At 39.5% G+C, this 20,984-nt stretch overlaps 1 protein-coding gene across 5 annotated transcripts in view; it reads right to left on the bottom strand.

Moving 5' to 3' along the window:
* The window catches only part of MASP1 (MBL associated serine protease 1), a 1,330,562-nt gene that overhangs the window by 1,039,843 nt on the left and 269,735 nt on the right, over positions 1–20,984 (bottom strand). For all 5 annotated transcript variants that reach the window (XM_044070394.1, XM_044070395.1, XM_044070398.1 and 2 more), the window contains exon 3: positions 11,305–11,482. In XM_044070394.1, coding sequence (XP_043926329.1) covers positions 11,305–11,482 — 178 coding nt within the window. The remainder of the gene's footprint in view (positions 1–11,304; positions 11,483–20,984) is intronic.

The following is a 20,984-nucleotide window of genomic DNA, read 5'->3' as shown; positions in this document are numbered from 1 at the left end:
AGCTCTGCAGTTCTGGATCATCTTCACGGAACTATTTTCTTTCTTTTTTTTTCTTATTTCCTGCATTATGTTAAAGATAGATGAAGAGCAGTTTATTAAAGTAAAAGATACAAAATGAAGAAATAAAGAAAAATGGCATTAATTCATTTTGGTTAGTTATTGACTTGTCTCATACCTGTCACAAAGGGTAGTAAATGCAAAGGGAGAATAAAAAGAACAAATCTACAGTTTATCTCAGGTTACATTTGAATAAATAAATTGATTTTGTATGTATTTATTAATTATTATAACATTAAATATTTGTCAAATTACACTAAGAAGACAGTTACAAATATTTAAATTTCACTTAAGAATGTAAAATGCATTTTCTTTTTTATTTTAAATTTATTAAACCCAGTTAATAACAATATTTTAATTGATTTTTGATGATATAAGAGATTTTGGTTACTTAGTAATTAACATTGCATATGTGCTTTATTTGAGGTCTTATGAAACTAGAGAATGATAAGTCTAAAAAGTAACATAAATGTTCCAATTGTTTATTATTTAATCAAATTATCATTGGCTACTATCAATGCTTTCCCTTTTGGGGACTAATCATAATAAGTCCTTCTTTACTTTTCTTCTCTTGTGATGAGACTTCTAAACTATGTTGTTTATATGCAGTTCTACACCACTAACAATCCAGGTGTCAATTATTTCTTTATATTTTCATTTTATTACTGTGTATCATCATATGTTGATATCTAAACAAATTCCTTCATACAGGATTGCTATAGTGACACAAAGCAATAACAAATATGAGTTGTCATCTTTATTAATATAGTAATATTTTCTTGTAAGTCTATTCCTCAAACAATCACTTTAAAATATCTTCTTCTTCTTTCGGCTTTTTCCCGGTTAGGGGTCGCCACAGCGGATCACCTTGTCCGCACATTGAATGGCAGTGGAGTTTTACGGTATGATTTCCTTTTTTCTCCCCAAGCTAGGTTAGGCTGATATCTTAACATATATCTAAGTATACCAAGTATTAATATTATTCTGCATCACAAATGAGCATATATGTCATATAACATGTGTTCTAATGTTTTTTTCATGTAACCAAAATATCAGTAAATAATATCATCTCTTGATTCACTGATAAAAATCAGTAGCAAGCACAAACTGCCATCTGTATTAGTATGTAACATGTTTTTACAACACTGTTTGCCAAATGTTGCTTTAAATTATGACCTCTTTTTTTTCCCTTTTCTTCCATGCTATGTTAGAATAATATCTTATATATCTAGATAAGCTTACCAAATGTTACTGTGCATCGGCAATGAGCTTGAACTTGCAAAACATGCATAACAAATCTAATTTTACTATGTGATGATGGAAAGAAACAGAATATAGGAAAAGACAAGGGACCATTACTAAAGTGTAAGAAGAAGTGTTTGTTTTTCCTGTTCCTCTCCTGTAACATAGTACAAACTAGGTATCTGATAAACAGCAGACATTATGTAATTTATGTTCCCTTGAGTAGCTGGAGCATTTATAAATCAAAACAAAAAAAAAAAAAGTCCTACTAAAAAAGACTGTGCAGTCTATCTCAATGTGAAAAGGTGCCAAATCACATTATGGCACAACCTGTTGTGACATTTTGAAGTTTCTTATACGGTAATAAATGTGTATAAGTTTATGAAGCACAGTTTCATGTTTTCCGCATATATTTTAAGATGAGTACTGTAATTTGATGCTTTATTCTTGACATGGAGTAATAACTTACATAGGAAACTTTGCATCAGTAGATGCTAACTTTACATGAGCAGGACAGTGTAAAATGTGAGTCGGGGGGTACTTTTCATTGTTCCCATGCAGAGTGCAGGAAGGAAAAAGAGAATCAAAGAAGAAAAAGAAGAAGAAGAAACTTATTACAGTTTCTTCTTCTCTTTCTTTTCCCTTTTAAAAGAAGTAATTATAAAACTAGTTTACAAATTAAATAAGCATGGCATTAAAGGGTTCAACTACTTTTCATATATTACACACTTGCAGAGAACAAGACTTATCCATCCATTTACTTCACCAGTCTTTATATATTCATAGTTAAATGATTAATAGAATATGAAGCACAACAAATAGCTAGGTGAGTAAACAGTAAAAAGGGATGGTATGACTGTAGAAAGAAAGAAAGAAAGTACAGTTTTGTACCTACCATAAATGTAGATGTCCGATAGGCATGCATCTGCAGTCCTTACAAATGGGTTGTCCTGTCGTCAGGCAGCCCTTCGGTCGGCCGGATTCCAAAGTCTGGGTCTGGCCTCGGCTGGTGTTGCACTTCACCCGACGTCATAGCTGCAGTTCTTCGGGTATAAAGGCATCAGCTGACGCCATTTTCCTCAGTGTTTCTTGCCCCAGATGCCAGGTGCCCTCTAGGAAGGCTAAATTTGGAAAAATGCAAATGGTTCCAAATAGTAGAGAGCAAACAAAAAATAAGCATGTATGTACATATATACAAACAAATACACCATAATAGATTCCCCCAGCTAGCTACAAGATGGGCAAATACCCTAGGAGTACCACAGAGGGGAAGGAGGGTGGGTAATCCGGACTGCAGATGCATGCCTATCGGACATCTACATTTATGGTAGGTACAAAACTGTACTATGTCCTTCAAGGATGCATCTGCAGTCCTTACAAATGGGTAGAATACCATAGCCAAACTGGGGGAGGAGGAGAAAAAAGATTATGGTGTAGTTAAGATCCCTTGCAAAACAGCAGTGGCAAAACCTGCTCAGGATCTGGAGTATAAAGGTAAATTATAATGCTTGGCAAATGTATGCACGGAGCTCCAAGTAGCAGCCTCTAAAATGTCTTTGGTAGCCACTCCTCGTAAAAAAGCTGTGGTAGTGGCTGTAGCCCTTGTAGAGTGAGGCCTGATGTTTCCTGGAGATTTCCTCCCATGGTAGGAATAACAAAATCTAATGCAATTTCCTATCCACTTGGAGATTGTCTGTTTCGAAATTGCTTTTCCTTCCATTCCTGTTGCATATGCTACCAGTAGCTGGTCAGTTTTTCTATTGCTCTTGGTCCTGTCCAGGTAGTAACGTAATTGTCTATGTACATCCAAGGTATGCAACAGTCTTTCTCCCCTGTTCTGTGGGTTGGGGAAGAATGTAGGTAGGTGGATAGCTTGATTTAAAGATACCCTGGAGACCACCTTTGGCATAAAAGTAGGATTAGTTCTCATGGACACTCTATCTTGATGGAAGATCAGGAAGGGCTGTACTGCCATTAATGCCTGTAGCTCGGATACCCTTCTTGCTGAAGTGATTGCAAGCAGGAAAGCAGTTTTCCATGATAAGTACTGTAATTCTGCTGTTGCTGCTGGTTCGAAAGGAGGGAGTGTCAACTTTTCTAACACAAAGTTCAAGTCCCATGCTGGCAATGGTGGTTTCCTAGGTGGTTTTACATTTTTAATTCCTCTCAGAAACTGCCTGAGTAGAGGATGTGAGAAGACTGGAGGATCCAAGTTGTATTCTGCTGAAATAGCTGATGCATGAATCTTAATGGAAGAATAGGACAGGCCGTTGTGAAAGAGCTCTGCCAAGTATTCCAGGACATTAGCTATGTTTACCAGTGCCACATTTTCTCCTTTTGCAGTACTCCAAATGAGATATCTTTTCCATTTTGCTGAATAATTTTTTCTTGTTGAGGGTCTGTGAGCCTCCAAGATAATGTCTTTAACCCTCTGAGATAAATCTGGGTTATTTGGTCTTATGCAATGCTCCAGGCAGCCAGCTGCAGTGTTTTCAGGTTTGGATGTAGGGTTTTGAAGTTTTTCTGTGTTAACAGCAGGGGAACAAGGGGTAGAGGCCATATTTGTTCTCGAGACATGCTCCTCAGTAATGGGTACCAATGTTGCCTTGGCCAGTCTGGAGCTATCAGGATGATCCTTGGACGGTCCTCTTTGATCTTCAATAGCACCTTGTGCATCAAAGGTAGAGGTGGGAATGCATATGCTGTCAGGTTTTTCCAACTGAAGGATAGGGAGTCCACTTTCCAAGCAAGTGGGTGGTACGTCCTTGTGCAGAATTTTTTCAGTTGGTGGTTGTGTGGGGATGCAAATAAGTCTATTTCTGGTAGTCCCCATTTCCCTGTAATGGTTTTGAAGATGTCCGGATGCAGCATCCACTCGTGAGCATCCATGGTAGTTCTGCTTAGAATGTCTGCTAGTATATTTTCTTTTCCTGGCACAAAAATTGCTTGTAACTGAATGTTGAAAGTCAGGGCCACATTCCAGAGGTCCATTGCCATCCGGCATAGAGGGTATGAATGTGTGCCTCCCTGTTTGTTGATGTACCACATAACTGTGGTGTTGTCCGTCCTTATCAGCAGTTGACCCTGTTGAAGAAATGGTCTGAATGCCTGAATTGCCAGTTTTACTGCCAGCATTTTCTTTTGATTTATGTGTAGGCGCAGCTGGTCTTGAGTCCATAAGCCTTGTATGCACTTGTCCAGCATGTGTGCCCCCCAACCGAGGTCTGAGGCGTCTGTTGTGATGGCCTGGCTTGGCTGAGTGTTGTGGAAGGGCAGTCCCTTGTTTAATTGACAGGCCTGAGCCCACCATTGGAATTCTTGCTTCAGGCATGGAATTATTGGAATTTGGGTTTCTAGGCTGTGCTTGTGCTGAGACCATAAATTCCTTAGGTACCACTGTAACTTTCTCATATGCAGTCTGGCATTTGGAACCAATATTATGCAGGATGCCATGTAACCGAGGGCTTGCAGGACTTTTCTTGCTGTTAGCTGGTTCTGCTTTGTTAATGCCATGAAGTAGAGAGGGAGTTGCTCCTGTTTTTCTACTGTCAGGAATGCCATTTGTTTTGATGTGTCCAGATCTGCACCCAAGAAGGTTATCCTTTTGGATGGTATCAGCCTTGACTTTTTTATATTGACTGTGTATCCCAGGGCTTGTAGTAGATGAATGACCCTTTCCAAATCTTTTGTTAATTTGTTTTTGTTGTCCGCTTGTAACAGGCAGTCGTCCAGGTAAGGGTAAATTTGAATTCCTGAAGCCTGCAATGAGCAATTACTGATGCCAGGCATTTCGTGAATACTCTGGGCACAGTAGATAAGCCAAAGGGCAATGCTGAGAATTGATAATGCTCTGATCCTGCAAGAAATCTGAGGTATCTTCTGCAATTTGGTCGTATGGGGACGTGCAGGTATGCCTCCTTGAGATCTAGAGTTACCAGCCAAGACTCCTTGCCCAGCATGGGAAGAAGCTGCTGTAGGGTCAGCATTTTGAATTTTGGAACAATGAGGTATGTGTTTAAAGCGGACAGGTCGAGAATAGGTCTCCATTGGTTTTCTTTTCTTGGTACCAGGTAGAGTCTGGAGTAGAATCCTTGCCCTTGTTCCATGGATGGTACCCTTTCTGCAGCTCTCATCCTTAGTAAGTGAGTTATTTGTTCTAGAGCTGCTGTCTTCTGATTTGGAGGTAGGTTTGGCATTCCTCTCTTCCTTGGTAGAGTATGGAAGTGAAACCTATAACCTTGGTCTATTGTCTGTAAAATCCATTTGTCTCCTGTGATGTAATGCCAGTTTACTGAAAATAAGGCTAGCTTTCCGCCTAAGGGTGCTTCTAGTTGTTCCCTGGTAGGCGGTGCCAGAGCCAAGTCACTGTGATTGTCCTGTGGAAGTAGTGGTGGCTGGATCTGTGGCTGCACCTCGCTGGTTGTTATTTTGCCACTGACGTCCCCTGTAGGCACCTCTGGATTGACCCCTGCCTCTTGAGTGCCTATTCCTGCCTCTCGGAGCTCTGGAGGTGTCTGGAAAGGACCAATTCTTGGAAGGCCAGTTTCTGCTAAACCTGGGAGGCTGGACCTGCAAGAAATCCTTGACTGTCTGGACAGATTTTGCTTTGTCTTCCACCTTCTTCAGCACCTGCTGTGCAGGGGAGCCAAACAAATTGAGCTTATCCATGGGAGCATCTAGGAGCTTTGATTTAACATGGTCTGGCAAGGACTGCTCCTTTAACCATGCATGCCTTCTGATAACTGTGCCAGTCATGGTTGATCTAAAGGAAGCTTCCAGTGCATCACAGCCGCATTTTAATGAATGATTACTGACCTGCTGAATGTTATGTACCATTTCCTGTACAGATTTTTTATCTAATGGTTCATCAGAGGTTAGCTTTTTAGTTAACTGGTATAACATAAATTCCTGATACTGAATCATATGGAATTGGCAGTTCAAGGCCCTAGCTGAAAGAGTAGCAGAAGTGTAAACTTTTTTACCCCATCTCTCTAAGGCCCTAGATTCCCTTTCAGAGGGGAGGGGGTTCTTGGCAGAGGTAGCTGCTACAGCCCTGGGTCCCTGGGAGATAGTTTCGGGATCTGCAAAAGGGGCCTTATACAAATGATAATGTGTGTCCGGAACCCTGTAGTACCTATCGGGCTTAGCCGGGGCCGGAGGTAGAGAATCAGGAGCAGTACAAGCATCATTAAATGCATCATCCACCACAGTAAGTACTGGAGGAATGGCTAAAGGCCTATGCTGTGGCAAATGCAAAAAGGTTCTAAGCCTTTTTCTAGAGTCTGAAAAATCCTGGCCCTGCCATTGAAATTGTTCCCTCATAGCATGCAAGGTTTCCCCAAAGGAAAATTCCTCAGGCGGAGAGGCAGAAGGAATGGACTCTTCTGCATCAGAGTCCTCATAAGGGGAAAAGGGGCCCTCTGGAGGGCTTGAATTATCTGAATCATCAGAGGGGTCATCTGAAGAAACTGGCTCAGGGGGCTCTACTCTAGTCCTCTTCTCTGGAGGTGGGTGAGAGGCCCTGTCTGGATGTGGTTGGGATCCCCGGATCAAAGAAATGAGATCCTCTGCTAGACTAAGCATTTGAGAACTAGAGCTAGGCCTGTGAGAGGGCGTCTTAGCAGGCACAGTTTTGGTAGTTTTTGCTGCTTTAGCCCTGGCAAAGGCCTTAATCGACATGGATGCAGGAGGCCTAGCAGCCCCACGTGCAGGGGTGGATATATCCAAAGGGATAGTGTCAGATAAATCCTGTGAACCTGCAAGAGCAGGTGGGATTTCAGTAGCAAATTCAGCCAAACTAGATGAGGCCTCGGTAAGAGGTAAGTTTTCGGCCGAAGGAGGAACCGTGGAGTCGGTTTCAGCCGAAACCGAGCCACTCGCGGTTGGCTTGCCGAAACCGCGGACCGCGAGTGTCGGTCCTTTTCCTTGTGCTTTTTAGAAATTTGCGTAGTCGGAGGATCCGACGGCATAATGTAAACAAATGCGGAGCCAAAAAACTCTTCAGCAAATTCCGACCGACGTCTAAGTGTCCGTCGGTTGAAAGAAGCACAGGCTAGACAAGCTGCTACGTCGTGGTCTGGGCCTAAGCAAGGTAAGCAGTAAGAGTGGAAATCTTTATGAGGTATTTGTTTCCCACAAGTTAAACAGTTATTCACTTTTTCTGACATCGGCTGAGGCAAGAAAGAGTCCCCAACGGGGTACTTAGCTTTTTAGAAGTCTTCAGTAGTAGTAATCTCTGGTTCTGACCGACCAGCACTTGCGAACAGCTTCTGCTTCGGGTGCCACGCGGCAAGAAAGACTGAGGAAAATGGCGTTGGCTGATGCCTTTATACCCGAAGAACTGCAGCTATGACGTCGGGTGAAGTGCGACACCAGCCAAGGCCAGACCCAGACTTTGGAATCCGGCCGACCGAAGGGCTGCCTGACGACAGGACAACCCATTTGTAAGGACTGCAGATGCATCCTTGAAGGACATCCAGATATTATTAATATTTTATATGTTACTTACCAGAGTAAATCAAATGTTGCTATTATTGTAGTCCTGTAAACAGAATTTTGTTTTTATTTTTTATTACTTAAAATTGTGTTTTTAGGAAAGATTTTTATCATCTAAACCAAAGTACAACATTATTATTAAATTATCTCATATGAGTGTCTATGTGATTGACAGCCTGTAGATTGTTTTGTTTTTGCTTTTGTTTTTTTTATAAAAAAGTTGTTTCTTTTATGTTATCAAAAGTCCTAGAGTCATTCATCAGATAAATGGTTATGTTTGCTGGAAAGATTACTTGAGTTTTAATGTTATTTTGTTTGAGCAATTTTACCAATGGCCAGCATTTTTTTCTCAATTCAATGGTTTTGGCTGAGTAGTAATTGCCAGTTTTCATACTGAATTTATCATATTTTAAAGGTGCTTTTGACCAAGCCGTCTTTAATGCAAGTTCTTTATCCAGGTAAGAAAGAAACTTTACTACAGACCTCAGTGGAGTTAATGAATTAGTGTGTAGCTGGTTATCTATTGCCTGATGGACTCTTTCAATGCCATAAAAAAGTCCTTCCTGGAGATTTAGGAATTTTGGTATCCAAGATAAAATTATAAGAAAGTTATTATAGTGTCTATTTCCATCTTTTCTGTTGAGCCAAAAATTATAATATTGCACCTTCTTTCTTTGTTCTCAAAATCAAGTGTATTCTTTAGCCAAGCATTTTGTATCCAAAGAAAATCTGTTTGTTGTTGTTCTTTAAGTCTTCCTTCAATATCTGTTAAAGTAGTGTTGATGTATGTGATTTTATTTGCTGCTGCTGAATAATTTCTTTTAAGATATCTATTTCTTTAAGACTATTTTCTTTTCAATTATCCAGGTTCTCTTGGAAACTATCCATTTTAAAGGAACGTTTTGGAAGTGTGGTCATTATTTGTTTTAAGATTTTTTTTTTTTTTTTTTAGTAAAGAGGCCAAATGAGATTTTTAAATTGTTCAGCTTCACAGGTTCCTAGTAAGTTTCCAAATTATTTTGTCAGGAAAATATTAAGATAATGCCACCAAATTTTATAGAATGATGATCAAAGCATTAACAATATACTTGGTAAAGTTTCTAAACTGATATTTTCCCGAGGAAAAAATAATAAAACTGCAGATATCTGAAAAAAATGCTGCTTTAATTTGGCTATCTAGTCTCTGTGACTTTATTTGAACACTTTTGTGAGTCTAAAAATTCCAAAAAAATGTTACTTCCCCAATACTGCTGCTCTCTTCATCATATAAGACATGCCCATCTATACTATGTTGTTTTAGTGTGGTATTGCACACTTATTGCCACTGAATATGTTTTTCTTCCTTTGTCTGATATACAATATTCAGATTTTTACAGCCAGTGCCCTTTTCTTCCTCATCTTCTCTTGCTGTCCATTTATTAGTATCCTGCAAAGCCGTATGTTATATCTAGTTGCCACATTAGGGTCAGAGATATGTAGATGATTGCAATTAGCTGCATGCTCAAAAGTACCTGTTTCTCCCATTATTGTCTTCATATTAAACTTTCCTGAAGCTTGTAATAACAATAATACTAGTATAAAAACAATAATACTGTTCACTGTGTTTGGCCAATATGAGCTGGCAAGGTGGAGGTGAGGGGCATAGTTTCTAGCTTGTGTTGCAAATGTCTTCTGCTGAAAATTCTCTTTAAAGATAGATTGCTGCTGGTTAAGCAGTACAGTCTACAATGAATTCAATCTTGAATGCAGAGATATATAGGAAGATGATCATGTCATGAAGGTAGGAAATGTAAAGAAGGCAGGGTGAGGATAAATGACTGGCAGCCAAGAAAAAGAAGGAAAAATGGATAAGTACATGAGGGAGAGACAGATGAAACATATGATTTACAGAAAGGACATAAAAGATGACCTGATATAAACTATAAGATTGGATACATTTTACCCTGTTACTAATCAAGATCACATGTTCACCAAAAGGAAGGATGATAACATACTGTAAAGGAGAAAGATAGCAAAACAGAAAACAGTGAGAAAGGCGTGTGAGGCAGGAAAAATTGTGTCACAGCAGCCCTACAAAGGCTAATTTAGAGGCTTCTATGCATGCCTCATGAAGTGGGTCATATGCTGCATTACACAATGATGAGGCAAATAATCCAGTGGGGCAGATGAAAGAATATGTCACAGGCTGGTAGACTGCATATCAATTACTTTCAGTGGTGTTGATGGTTGTGGTCACATAAGTAGTGGATGTCAAGGTTGGAAGTACAGCGTAAAGCTATACATTTATCAAGTGCACCAACACATTGTGACACTTGGAAACACAGACCTGCAATTTGAAGCACTGCACACTGTTCTTTTTGCAAAAAACGCTTTGCTGCAGTTGTGTCCCCTGGCAGCCAGTGCATCACATTTTCAAAGGCTGTATACCTATCCACTGTGCATGAGACACATCATTGCTCTAACCCCCTTACAACTGTAGAATTTCTGATAAATCACTGAGAATTGCAGTCAGTGAATAACACCACGTTAGAATTTTCATATTTATTACTATTTAGAAAACATATTGATGCAAAATATATTCTTCTGGTAACTTTTTAAGTGAATTAAAGTAAATATTTAAAAATTGTTCTGAATCGTGGGCATTTTGCCCACCAGTTTTTTGGCTTTATCTAGAAATCTTCCTCATGGGCGTGAGAGCTATGAGAAGCACAAAACAAAACAAGCAAACACACACACACACACACACACACACACACACACACACACACACACACACACACGTGTGCATTCATAGACATCTGTACATGTTCCCTGCCATAAGATCACAATCACAATTATGGGCATACTCAGTCATTCACAACCCCCCCCCCCCCGCACACACACACACACACACACACACACACACACAGACATTCACACCTACTGTAATGATCCCCTCTACTGTGAGCATTCAGGCAGACACAGATGCACAAACACGCATATACACTCACTTCAGACCACTCTTACCCTTGCAGACATGCACACGTGCTACCACACTCATAAACAGACACACGCCCACGACCACTACATACTTGCTTCTCTGATACTTGCCTGTAACACATTCTCTTCCACCATTAAAATCAATGGAGGAACATGGCATTCTGGTTGTGTTAATTAACACAGCTGGCTGTGCTAATTTGTAAATCCCTTCCTCCAGGCATTACTAGGGGAGACTATAAGATTAATTAGCATATATCACTCCCCTGGAATGTCTTATTAACATTTAGCATGGCTGTGGAAATGGACCACCATGGTGATTCTACTGATCATGTAGAATCACTTTGGTTGCTCTTTCTGTGATTTTGAAAGGGCATCTGCCAGTGGTTTTGCTACCTGTGTTAGGACATAATGCTGGCAGGAGCCCTTTCTGATTCCCAGGCATGATGTATGTTTAGATTATTTTAGCAATAATTAATTTTTTTACCTTTTGAAAAAATATTTTGTGTAAACAAATGGTGCAATAGTACTTACCCACAGCAGCAAAATGGGCATCAAAACCTGTGAAACGTTCCTCATTAGAGAAATCTGATATAAAGGTAACTGTCATGTCATGGGCAGGAGAAAAATACATTTGTTGTCCTGGGATTTGTTCTGTGTCTGTGCTTTCCTGCCCACAGAATGTGCCGAGCACTTGGCCATCAGCTTCAATCTAAAAACAGAACAAAAATAATGCAACCTTGTCATTTAATTCCATGTAATGCTGAATTTATTACTGATACATAAGTTGACATTAAAAAGTGTTAAGCAATAATTAGTAACTTATAGCTTTTCATTCCATCTACACGTCACTGCCATGACTTATTGCATCTTGCTTTATTAGTTTCTATAAAGCATTCATTTTTCTTAATAAAGATTGCAAAATGTGTCTCCAGATAAAGTAATGTGATTGCAATTAGGACTGTGTTTACAGTCACTTATTGATTACTTAAGTTGAAGCTGTCTGAGGCTTCATATTTGTCAACTAAATAATTAAACTGTTTTTGTCAGCCAGTAATTTTCCATTCAGTTGTACAGCAATAAGATAACAGACTCTGAGCTGATACTTGAGTTGTGTTAGATTATTTAATTGTCCATCTTAATTTTTCAGCTGTTGCAAAATTTTATATATATATATATATATATATATATATATATATATATGTGTGTGTGTGTATAAAGTTTGTACACAGGGTACATTTTCAGTATATTACTGGTATGTATGTCAAATACTGTAAAAATAACATCTTTACTTTGCACATAACTAAAGTGAGACATATTATTGCTAACTGTACTTCAGAATAGATAAGTAACTGTGTCATTATTTTATAGGTTTAAGTGTGGTCACCTATTAGTCTGTCAGCAAGGTACTATTCAAAGACTGTGTTAGTCCAAACATTCTTTTATATTTTTAAAGACTTAAAAGTATTAATTTTCTTTTGGGGGATATCACCCAAAGCAAGTACACATGCGAGATGTGGATCTTTAAATACTACCTTACTTAATACAATCTAATCCAAAACCTCTGTGCCACAAAAACAGAGAACAGCTTTTAAAATGCTTCTACTATGAGTGAATTAAAGCAAATGCACCAAGAATTGAAATCCCCAAACTGCATTCGCCAATAAAATTTTGTCAAAAAAACTTCTTTAAGTGATGTTACAGGGGGGCAAGCCCTGCTGCACCCCACAATGTGGGAGGCAAGCAGCCCCCCGAAACTTATATATACCAACTCCACTGTCATACCAACCTGAAGAAGGGGAAATTTCCCCAAAAAGGGAATCACTTCCAAGACAACTTGCCAACAGTGATTTCCTATGGAGGAACACACAGTGGGTTGACCATCATGCAAATAGAGCTTGAACATTCAGTCTTTGACCAACAGTAGGCTGCCCTTTTCAAAAAGCAGCACATTTACATCAGACTCTTCAAAAGGTTTTCAACAAATGGAACCATCCCAAGATTGAAAAGCTTATGAATTTTCACAAAAAGGAATGATCTTGTATTAACAAAATTAAATCTTATGTGTTAGCAGATACTGAGACCTGGTTGTGGTATCATGTCACAGATTAACTTCTACTTCTGCAAGATGAGGGTTTCACACTAATGCATACTTAGTCGAAACATTTTCACTCTAAAATGTCAAGAATTGGAAAGTATGAAGAAGGATATTAGTTGGGACTCATGCTGTATCTTGCCAAAAGTTTCTGTCCTGATGATTGACAGTATACAAAAGAAATGCATTTTAAAACATTGAAATATATGTAGTTTATTTTCAATTCATGACAATTCTTTTTGTTTTTAACTTTTGAGCTTTCTATTTGTGGAAAAGCCAAGTTCAAGAATGGTTAGTTATTAAACACACACACACACACACACACACACACACACACACACACACACACACACACACACACACACACACACGTAGATTTAGATGTTTCAGTGCATCATGCTAGTCATTGCTTCAATGTTAGAGTCACAATTTAAAATTTTATAAGTTTGTCATTGATCAGATGATGAAAAGAGTCATGCACATAGGACAAAATAACTTATTTGAGGGAAAAACAGTTCTAAAATATATCTGTAAGAGGTTGTTAAAAATGCATGTTTTCTGCACTAAGAAAGCACATTTCATTACAGGAAGAGGCAGATGAGTAAGTCAAACAGAATACATTTTTTCAACATTTTGCTGGTTTTGAGAAATTGTTTTTACAGAGCTGATTAAAAATATTGATTTTATTCAAGGTTATGGTCCTCTGGATAGTCAAAAGAGTCATATATGTTGCAGAAACTCCTAAAACTGCACCATATTATTTCACCATTTGGTAAATATGAAAATGTAATGATTCTGACACCTTGTCCTTAGTTGCCATCTTTACTGACTGTTCTTATTTGCAAAGATAGCCACTAATAAGAATAAGTTCTTTACAGGATATGAAGATTGTAAGCAACTTTTTAATACATAAAGTCGTTTTGGTTTGCTACGTGGGGCATTGCTGAAGTAGGGTTTCCAAATGGGAAACTATTGTGAAAAATGTCTGGAAATTCCGACAGGTTAGATTATATAAAGCTGACAATGCTGAACGTTTTATTTAAGAAAATGAAAGATGTTTGACATCATGCATTGTCCTTATTTATGGCCATACACAAAAAATGTGGTCATAAAAGCATGTGAAGGAAAAGGGACACTGTCACCTCAGTAAGAAAAAAATAGAAAGTATTCCTTTGGATTGTGTCACTGACTCTAACAGGCCTTATTGCTCTTGTCTTCCATGATATAACACCACCAGTCTCAAGCTGGCATTATTCTGCTTCCTATCAGATGATTATACTCCAACAGTCTTTGTTTGCTTTTACAGGATACCACACAAAGCAAACAAAACAATTTCAGGAAAGTACACAAGTTAAATGTATTCATTCAGCAATTTGGTTATGCATCCATCAGTTATTAAGGATCCACTGTATACATAAGCATAGTGTTAGTCTTATACCTGGAATTTGCAGAGTAACCTTAGTTTACAAATAGGAACTGCAGTGTAATTAGGGTTGCCAGCTGTCCGTTTTTTGACCAGACTGTCTGGTTTTCTGACAAATTGTCTGGTTACAAATTTCATTCAAAACCGGACGCGTGAAGTCGGGGTTTTGTGCCACTGAGTAAAGTTGGAGCGAAACGTTCAATCAACATGAAGTACACTTAAAAACCGGAATGCTGATAGAAAAAAACTGCCTGCTGTGTTGGAACACTGGGTCAACGGGATTGGATTGAAAGGTAGTAAACCTGATGATTGTTAGTTTTCCTTCTTTTTCGTAGGCTTGCATTAGCCCGTATGCCAATACTTCAGTGGTCTTGAGAAATAGTGTGTAGACCTACAGTTTGTTCGATATGGGTCAGGGTCTCTGATAAAATGTAATTGTAAACAACTTTATTTAGCTGCATGTATTATGTTTGTTTCTTCAGGTCATTTATGAGATATTTACTACCGCCCAGTAACACAATATAGCGTTTACTTCTGGATTATATGATGTACAGGAGTTATTTAAATAGAAGTTGTTAGGGGTGGGAGGTTGACTTCTTTGAACTGATAGAAGCAGAACATTTAATGAGTGGAGTTCTTTTTGTAATTTTAGTAAATAGAAGAAGCTCAGCTGCGATTGGTACTGTGGGCTTAGTATTTTGTGTTTGCCACTTGCCGGTAGCCTGAACACCTGTGCAGTCTGATTACTGTGTCTTCATAGTTTGCCACAATGTTGTGAGACTTGTTTTGACGATAATGTTCCTTTCTCCCCTGCTCATAAACTGCCCCTGAGTCAAATTTTATTTCTCTTTTAATCCCCCTAAAACTGGTGATGATTGGAGAAAAGGTGAAGAATTGCACTTAAGAAATAATGACAATAATTATAGTTAGACTTTCTTTTATTTCAGAAAATGGATATTAATTCATATTCTCTTATTCTGCCAATGTCTCAAGTTAATAGTACTAATAATTGTAAAAGTGTTCCTGATTTCCCTGATTGTTTCTTAATTTGTCCCTGAGGAAAGGACCAAAATATTCGTTGAGAGCCATGCCCCTGCATGCTAACTCCAAATGAAAGTCAGACAAGTGATACTTTGAGGAAGTGACTGGGCTGCAGTTATTTCCACTTGTACTGCTGGTTTCACGTGGCCACTTACCAATTATTAGCCAGACCTTCTCAGTTGTTTCTGTTTTGGTTGTATGGAGGTGTCACCCTAACATGAAACTAATCATGCTGCTATTTACTTAATGATCACGCAATGCTCTTTTGTGGAGGAAAGTGGCCACAGCCATGCATTTACTTTGCCAGGCAAATCAACTGGATGAAGTGTCAGTTAAGGCCAGGTCAGTGAATCAAATGTCAGTCGACTGCCAGTCATTGAATATACAGATGTGTGCAGAAAGCAGGACATGGAAGGATGCACATTAGCCAAATCCTGCCCACGACTGGTGGAATTTAGGTTTAGGTTTAGTGAAGAGAAACAGATTTTAGGTTTAGAGTGTTATTGGGAGTTTGGGTTTAGGGAGTATTCATAGTTGTGACTGAATAACATTCCATTAGTGATGCATCATTGGCTGTTTACTATGCTTTTTTACAGAAAAGCATAGCAAATCAGCTGAAAGCAGGCATCCGGAACAGAAAAAGAGGGCGTTCCCATCAGCTGATGCCATGGTGATATCACAAAATGGGTGGAGTATGGCTGGTAGAGGGGGTGGGGATGGGTGGAGTTATGGGTGATGTGAGGGACGTGACCTTAGTCTGGTTTTAGCCACAAAGAAAGCTGACAACTCTAAGTGGCCTCAAGCTCATTGCCAAAAAGTCCAGTGTCATCCCCTTTGGTAAAAACTCTGTACCCATGAACTACCACATAGGCAGCAATCTACTTAACACCAAATGCGTGACAAGAGACCTTGGGACCCAGGTGGACAGTAGTCTCTCCTTTGATAGTTGCATCGCCACAGTAGTCAGGAAGTCCTTCTACGTGGCACACCTCATCATAAAAGGGTTCTCATCCAGGAAAAAAGAGGTCATCGTTCCCCTCTACTTGACACTCATTAGGCCCACTATAGAGTACAACTCCCCTTTTGGATTGTACCTCACAAGACATCTGCAGCAGCTGGAAAGGCCACAGAAGTAACTCACAAAGAGGATTACTGGACTCAAACAAATGCCCTACACTGACTGTCTCAAAAACCTCCAGCTTTACTTCGTAGCATATCGCCTACTCCGAGGTGATCTCTGCCTAACATATAAAGCTGTGTCAAACCCAGAGCTGTTGGATATGCTACACCTAAAGAAATCCCAATCCCTCTGAGCTACACGCTCTAGGGACCTAAACCTTCTCACCACAATAAACAGGACATGCTGGAGGGATAGATTCCTATCCCAGAGACTTCCCATACTCTGGAACAGGCTACCCATCTATGTCAAGCAAAGTTTTTTATTAGCACTCTTCAAGAAAAATATTGATAAGTGGATGGGAAATAGGAAATACACCCCGGGGATCACTTCTGTGTCTCTGCTTGACAGTGGCACAGGAAAATAACTTTCTTGGGTGGCGTAAGCCAGGGAACCTTGTTGGCTAGGCTTACGTAGGCCCTTGGGCTGATAGCCTAGTACCTACCTATGACCCTATGAACCTATGAACCTATAAAACTAAATCACCCTACAGTTTCATAGTGTACCCAGGAATTGTAGTTTTAATTTTGATGGTCCAGCATACTTTCAGGTCTGGCGGTTCTCTGCCATTATGTATGCAAGCAATGCAATTCAAAATTACATTCAAATGTAACACTTGCCTTCTACTGAGCTACTGTGCCCCACTGAATGCATATAGCCACTCTGACTGACAGCTCCCTTATCCTACCATCTATTCATAACACACATAGACCTGTGTATGCAGACAGGGATATGTGTGACAGGAAGTGATGTTATAGCACACTGGAACAACAGTGTGGACATTCATTGGGAAAAGTGTAACATTACCATCAACTGTCTGGATCATAATCTTATGTGTGTGGTGATACAGCTATGGTCTGAAGTGCTTTCTATTAAGAGTGGTAGACGATTATTAAATGTTTTGGCTGATATGGTCATGACTGGATTGTGACTGAGTAGCATAGTTTCTTAAAGACAGTATCCGATATTGCTGCGATGGGGATTAGATGCACCTCTGTGTTTGATATGCATCAAGTTTAGTGTTGTATACTACAGCAGGATATGTTTTTGAACCTCTCTGTAAAGTATAATGTGTACTGTAGCATTACAAGTAATGATGACGTTGTTACTCTGCTATATTATGCTAAGCAACAAACATACCACCATTTCTTGGTCACTGGGTGCCAGGCTGCAGATGATGACATTGTATATCCACACTTGTACCTCTCTAAATCCCTGCCAGTTCTTCACAGTGCATTCATGCACTTGTGAATTGAGAGATATGCCTTTTGCCTGGACTCATCCAGGTATGCAGTAGTGCATGTTGGTACAACTTTGTGCACTGGTTTATTAATTAATTATGCAAGGGTCTGGTGTATTAATTTGAATCACACAGCATTCTTGTGCAGTTGTGGACTGATTATAATTCTTTACATTTCAAATTTCACTGGAAAATTTCTAGTCAAGCAAGTAAAATGCAAAGAAATCTGTTTTGTCAGTCTGGTCACAATTAATCAATATGTTCTATACACTCCATTTCTCTCTCAGACTAGTTAAATGCTCCCCTTCTGTGCTAGAGCAGTACACCAGTTCACCTCTTTTGTTTGCACAAAACAATTTTTTCACAATGCTTTACTCAGTTATCTGGCTCCGTTTTTCCTATAGGTTTATTTCTTGTTACTTTCCAGCAGTATGACATTCCACATTCTCTGTGTCTTCTTCAGTTCATTTCCAAATAACAATCAGCCTGCTCTCTTTGTAAAGCCCAGAGTTTCTGAAATATACAGTATTTATCTATATTCACTTATTTATATTTAATTTCCTTCAATGTTTACTTCTTTCCTAAATAACTTCTTGGTTACCATCTTTTCATTTTCACTGCTCCATAAATACATATCTTCAATGACTTCTTGGTTTGCTTGCTTTAATTTTTAGCTTTATTCTTTTAGTCCCGTAAACCAGGTTTTATACGGGTTTTCGCAGGGCCTGGTCCAGACCTTTCAGTACCTGAGCTAACCTCTTAACTAGGCAGTGCAAGGCACGTTACTCTTTATTTTTTGTATCTATTGATTCCTTTTCTTGTTCTTCATTGACTGTGAAACTTTAATTTTATATTTTGGGACCACCGAATGTAATCATTAATCTCAGATGTTATCATTTCTGTTACCAGTCTCTCCCTTTTATTAATAGGCATCCTTTGATCTCAAAGGATCATTGCTTTGTGCTTCTTTTAGACTGATTTGAATGGTGTTTTCTATGGTTGTGCAATCCAGTTCAGGAGTATCAGTCCTTTCCACATTCTGAGCAGCAGATATTCAGTCTGTTATCATGGGCATGGATCTTCCAGAGGGTTTTCTTATCCTCTGCTTTCCTTGCCAAAGTAGTTTCATACATAGTGAGAACTTCCTTCACTTCCCATTTCTAGGCGTACTTGTTTGAGGCAGAGAATGCCGGATGTTTGCGCTGATGTGAGAGCACTGAGATCATATTAGCATATGTCATTGTAGTGCAATTCAGGCACTATTTTGGCACCTTTCCAGATTCAAGCTCTCCAAAAAGAAGGTTTTTCAGTACTTGGCCATCTATCATGCATGAGACATGACCCACCCAGTGCATATGTCTCTGTTTCAGGAGGGTGAACATTGAGGTGGTGCCTATCCTCTCAAGCACTGTGCTGTTGGGGAATATTGTCCTGCCATGAGATACCAAGTATGTATCCAAGGCAGCACATATGGAATACATTGAGTCACTGCTCCTGTTTTGAGTGCAAAGACCATGTTTCACCCGCATACATTAATATGCTCAAAACCCAGGCAAACAAACCTGCACATCGGTGTGCACAGCGAGCTTATTATTAGCCCACACTCTCTTCATCAGCCAAGAAAAGATTGTGGTAGCTTTTCCTATGCACTAGTTGATCTCACTACCACGTGACAAGTTGTTAGAGATTGCAGTGCCTAGGTACATGAACTCATAGACAGCCACTAGATCATAGTTGCTCACCCTGATTGATGGATCATTACCCAACTTTGGCCCATCACCTGTGTCTTCTTTAAACTGATTTTGAGGCCAAATTCCTTATATGCATCTGCAAAGTGAGCCATGAGTAACTTGAAGTTCCTGATGAGCATGAGACACAATAAAGTACAGTTTTGTACCTACCATAAATGTAGATGTTCGAGGATCCACATTGCTGCAGTCCTAACCATTGGGTAGTCCGCTGTCCCAGTCGGCCCGAATACCAAAGTATATGGCTGACGTCGGTCAAGGCGCATTAGACTGACGTCAGTACGTCAGGGTACTAATGCGCATGACCGACGTCATATCCTCAGTCTTTTCTTGCCCCAGATGTCAGAAGACCCTAAAAAGACAAGGCCAAAACCAAAAACACCAAACATTCCTGCACCAAAAATATGTACAATATATACAAAATTACAAGAGTATAACCTCACCTACACAACCACCCCTAAACACAGAGGGGAAGGAGGAGGAATTGGACTGCAGCAATGTGGATCCTCGAACATCTACATTTATGGTAGGTACAAAACTGTACTATGTTCTTCATTCCACATTGCTGCAGTCCTAACCATTGGGTAGAATCCCAAAGCAGAGGTAAGGGAGGCTGGCAAATCATAAGGAAGCAGGAGCTGTCAACATGCCTTGCAAAATAGCTGTGGCAAAACCAGCCCTAGATTTAGAGTAGAGAGGAAGGTGATAATGCTTAGAGAAAGTATGCACTGAACTCCAAGTAGCTGCCTCCAAAATATCCTTAGTTGCCACCCCTTAGAAATGCTGTTGAAGTGGCAGTAGCCCTAGTGGAATGAGGCCTAATCCCAGCTGGAATCTCCTTGCCATGATGGGAATAACAAAATGCAATGCAAAACCCAATCCACTTAGAAATAGTTTGTTTTGACACAGGCTTGCCCTGAGAACTCAAAGCAAAAGAAACAAACAACTGCTGAGACTGCCTAAAATCCTTAGTCCTGCTTAAATAATAACGCAACTGCCTGTGTACATCTAAAGTGTTCAAAATTTTTTCTCCCTTATTTTGGGGATCTGCATAGAAAGTAGGCAAATGAATAGTTTGGTTTAAAGCCACACTAGAAACCACCTTAGGCATAAAGGAAGGATTAGTACGTAATGATACCCTATCCTTATGGAAAATCAAAAAAGGCTCTACCGCCATAAGGGCCTGCAATTCAGAAACCCTCCTTGCAGAAGTAATGGCCAACAAAAAAGCAGTCTTCCATGACAAGTATTTCAATTCAGCAGTAGCCGCAGGCTCAAAAGGTTGTAGAGTAAGTTTCTCCAACACAAAATTGAGATCCCAGGCAGGAGTAGGAGCTCTACGTGGGGGTCTTATATTCCTTGCCCCTCTAAGAAATTGCTTGAACAAAGGATGCGAAAACAATGGTGGGTCACAATCATAGTGAGCTGAAATTGCTGCAGCATGAATCTTAATGGAAGAGAAAGACAAACCTTTGTCCAATAACTCAGTA

The sequence above is a fragment of the Protopterus annectens genome, chromosome 4.part1 (assembly GCF_019279795.1).
Source record: "Protopterus annectens isolate FY-2018-M chromosome 4.part1, PAN1.0, whole genome shotgun sequence".
NCBI classification, from domain to species: Eukaryota; Metazoa; Chordata; order Ceratodontiformes; family Protopteridae; genus Protopterus; species Protopterus annectens.
Note: the sequence above shows the minus strand (reverse complement) of the source record. Positions and strands in the feature narration are given on the sequence as shown.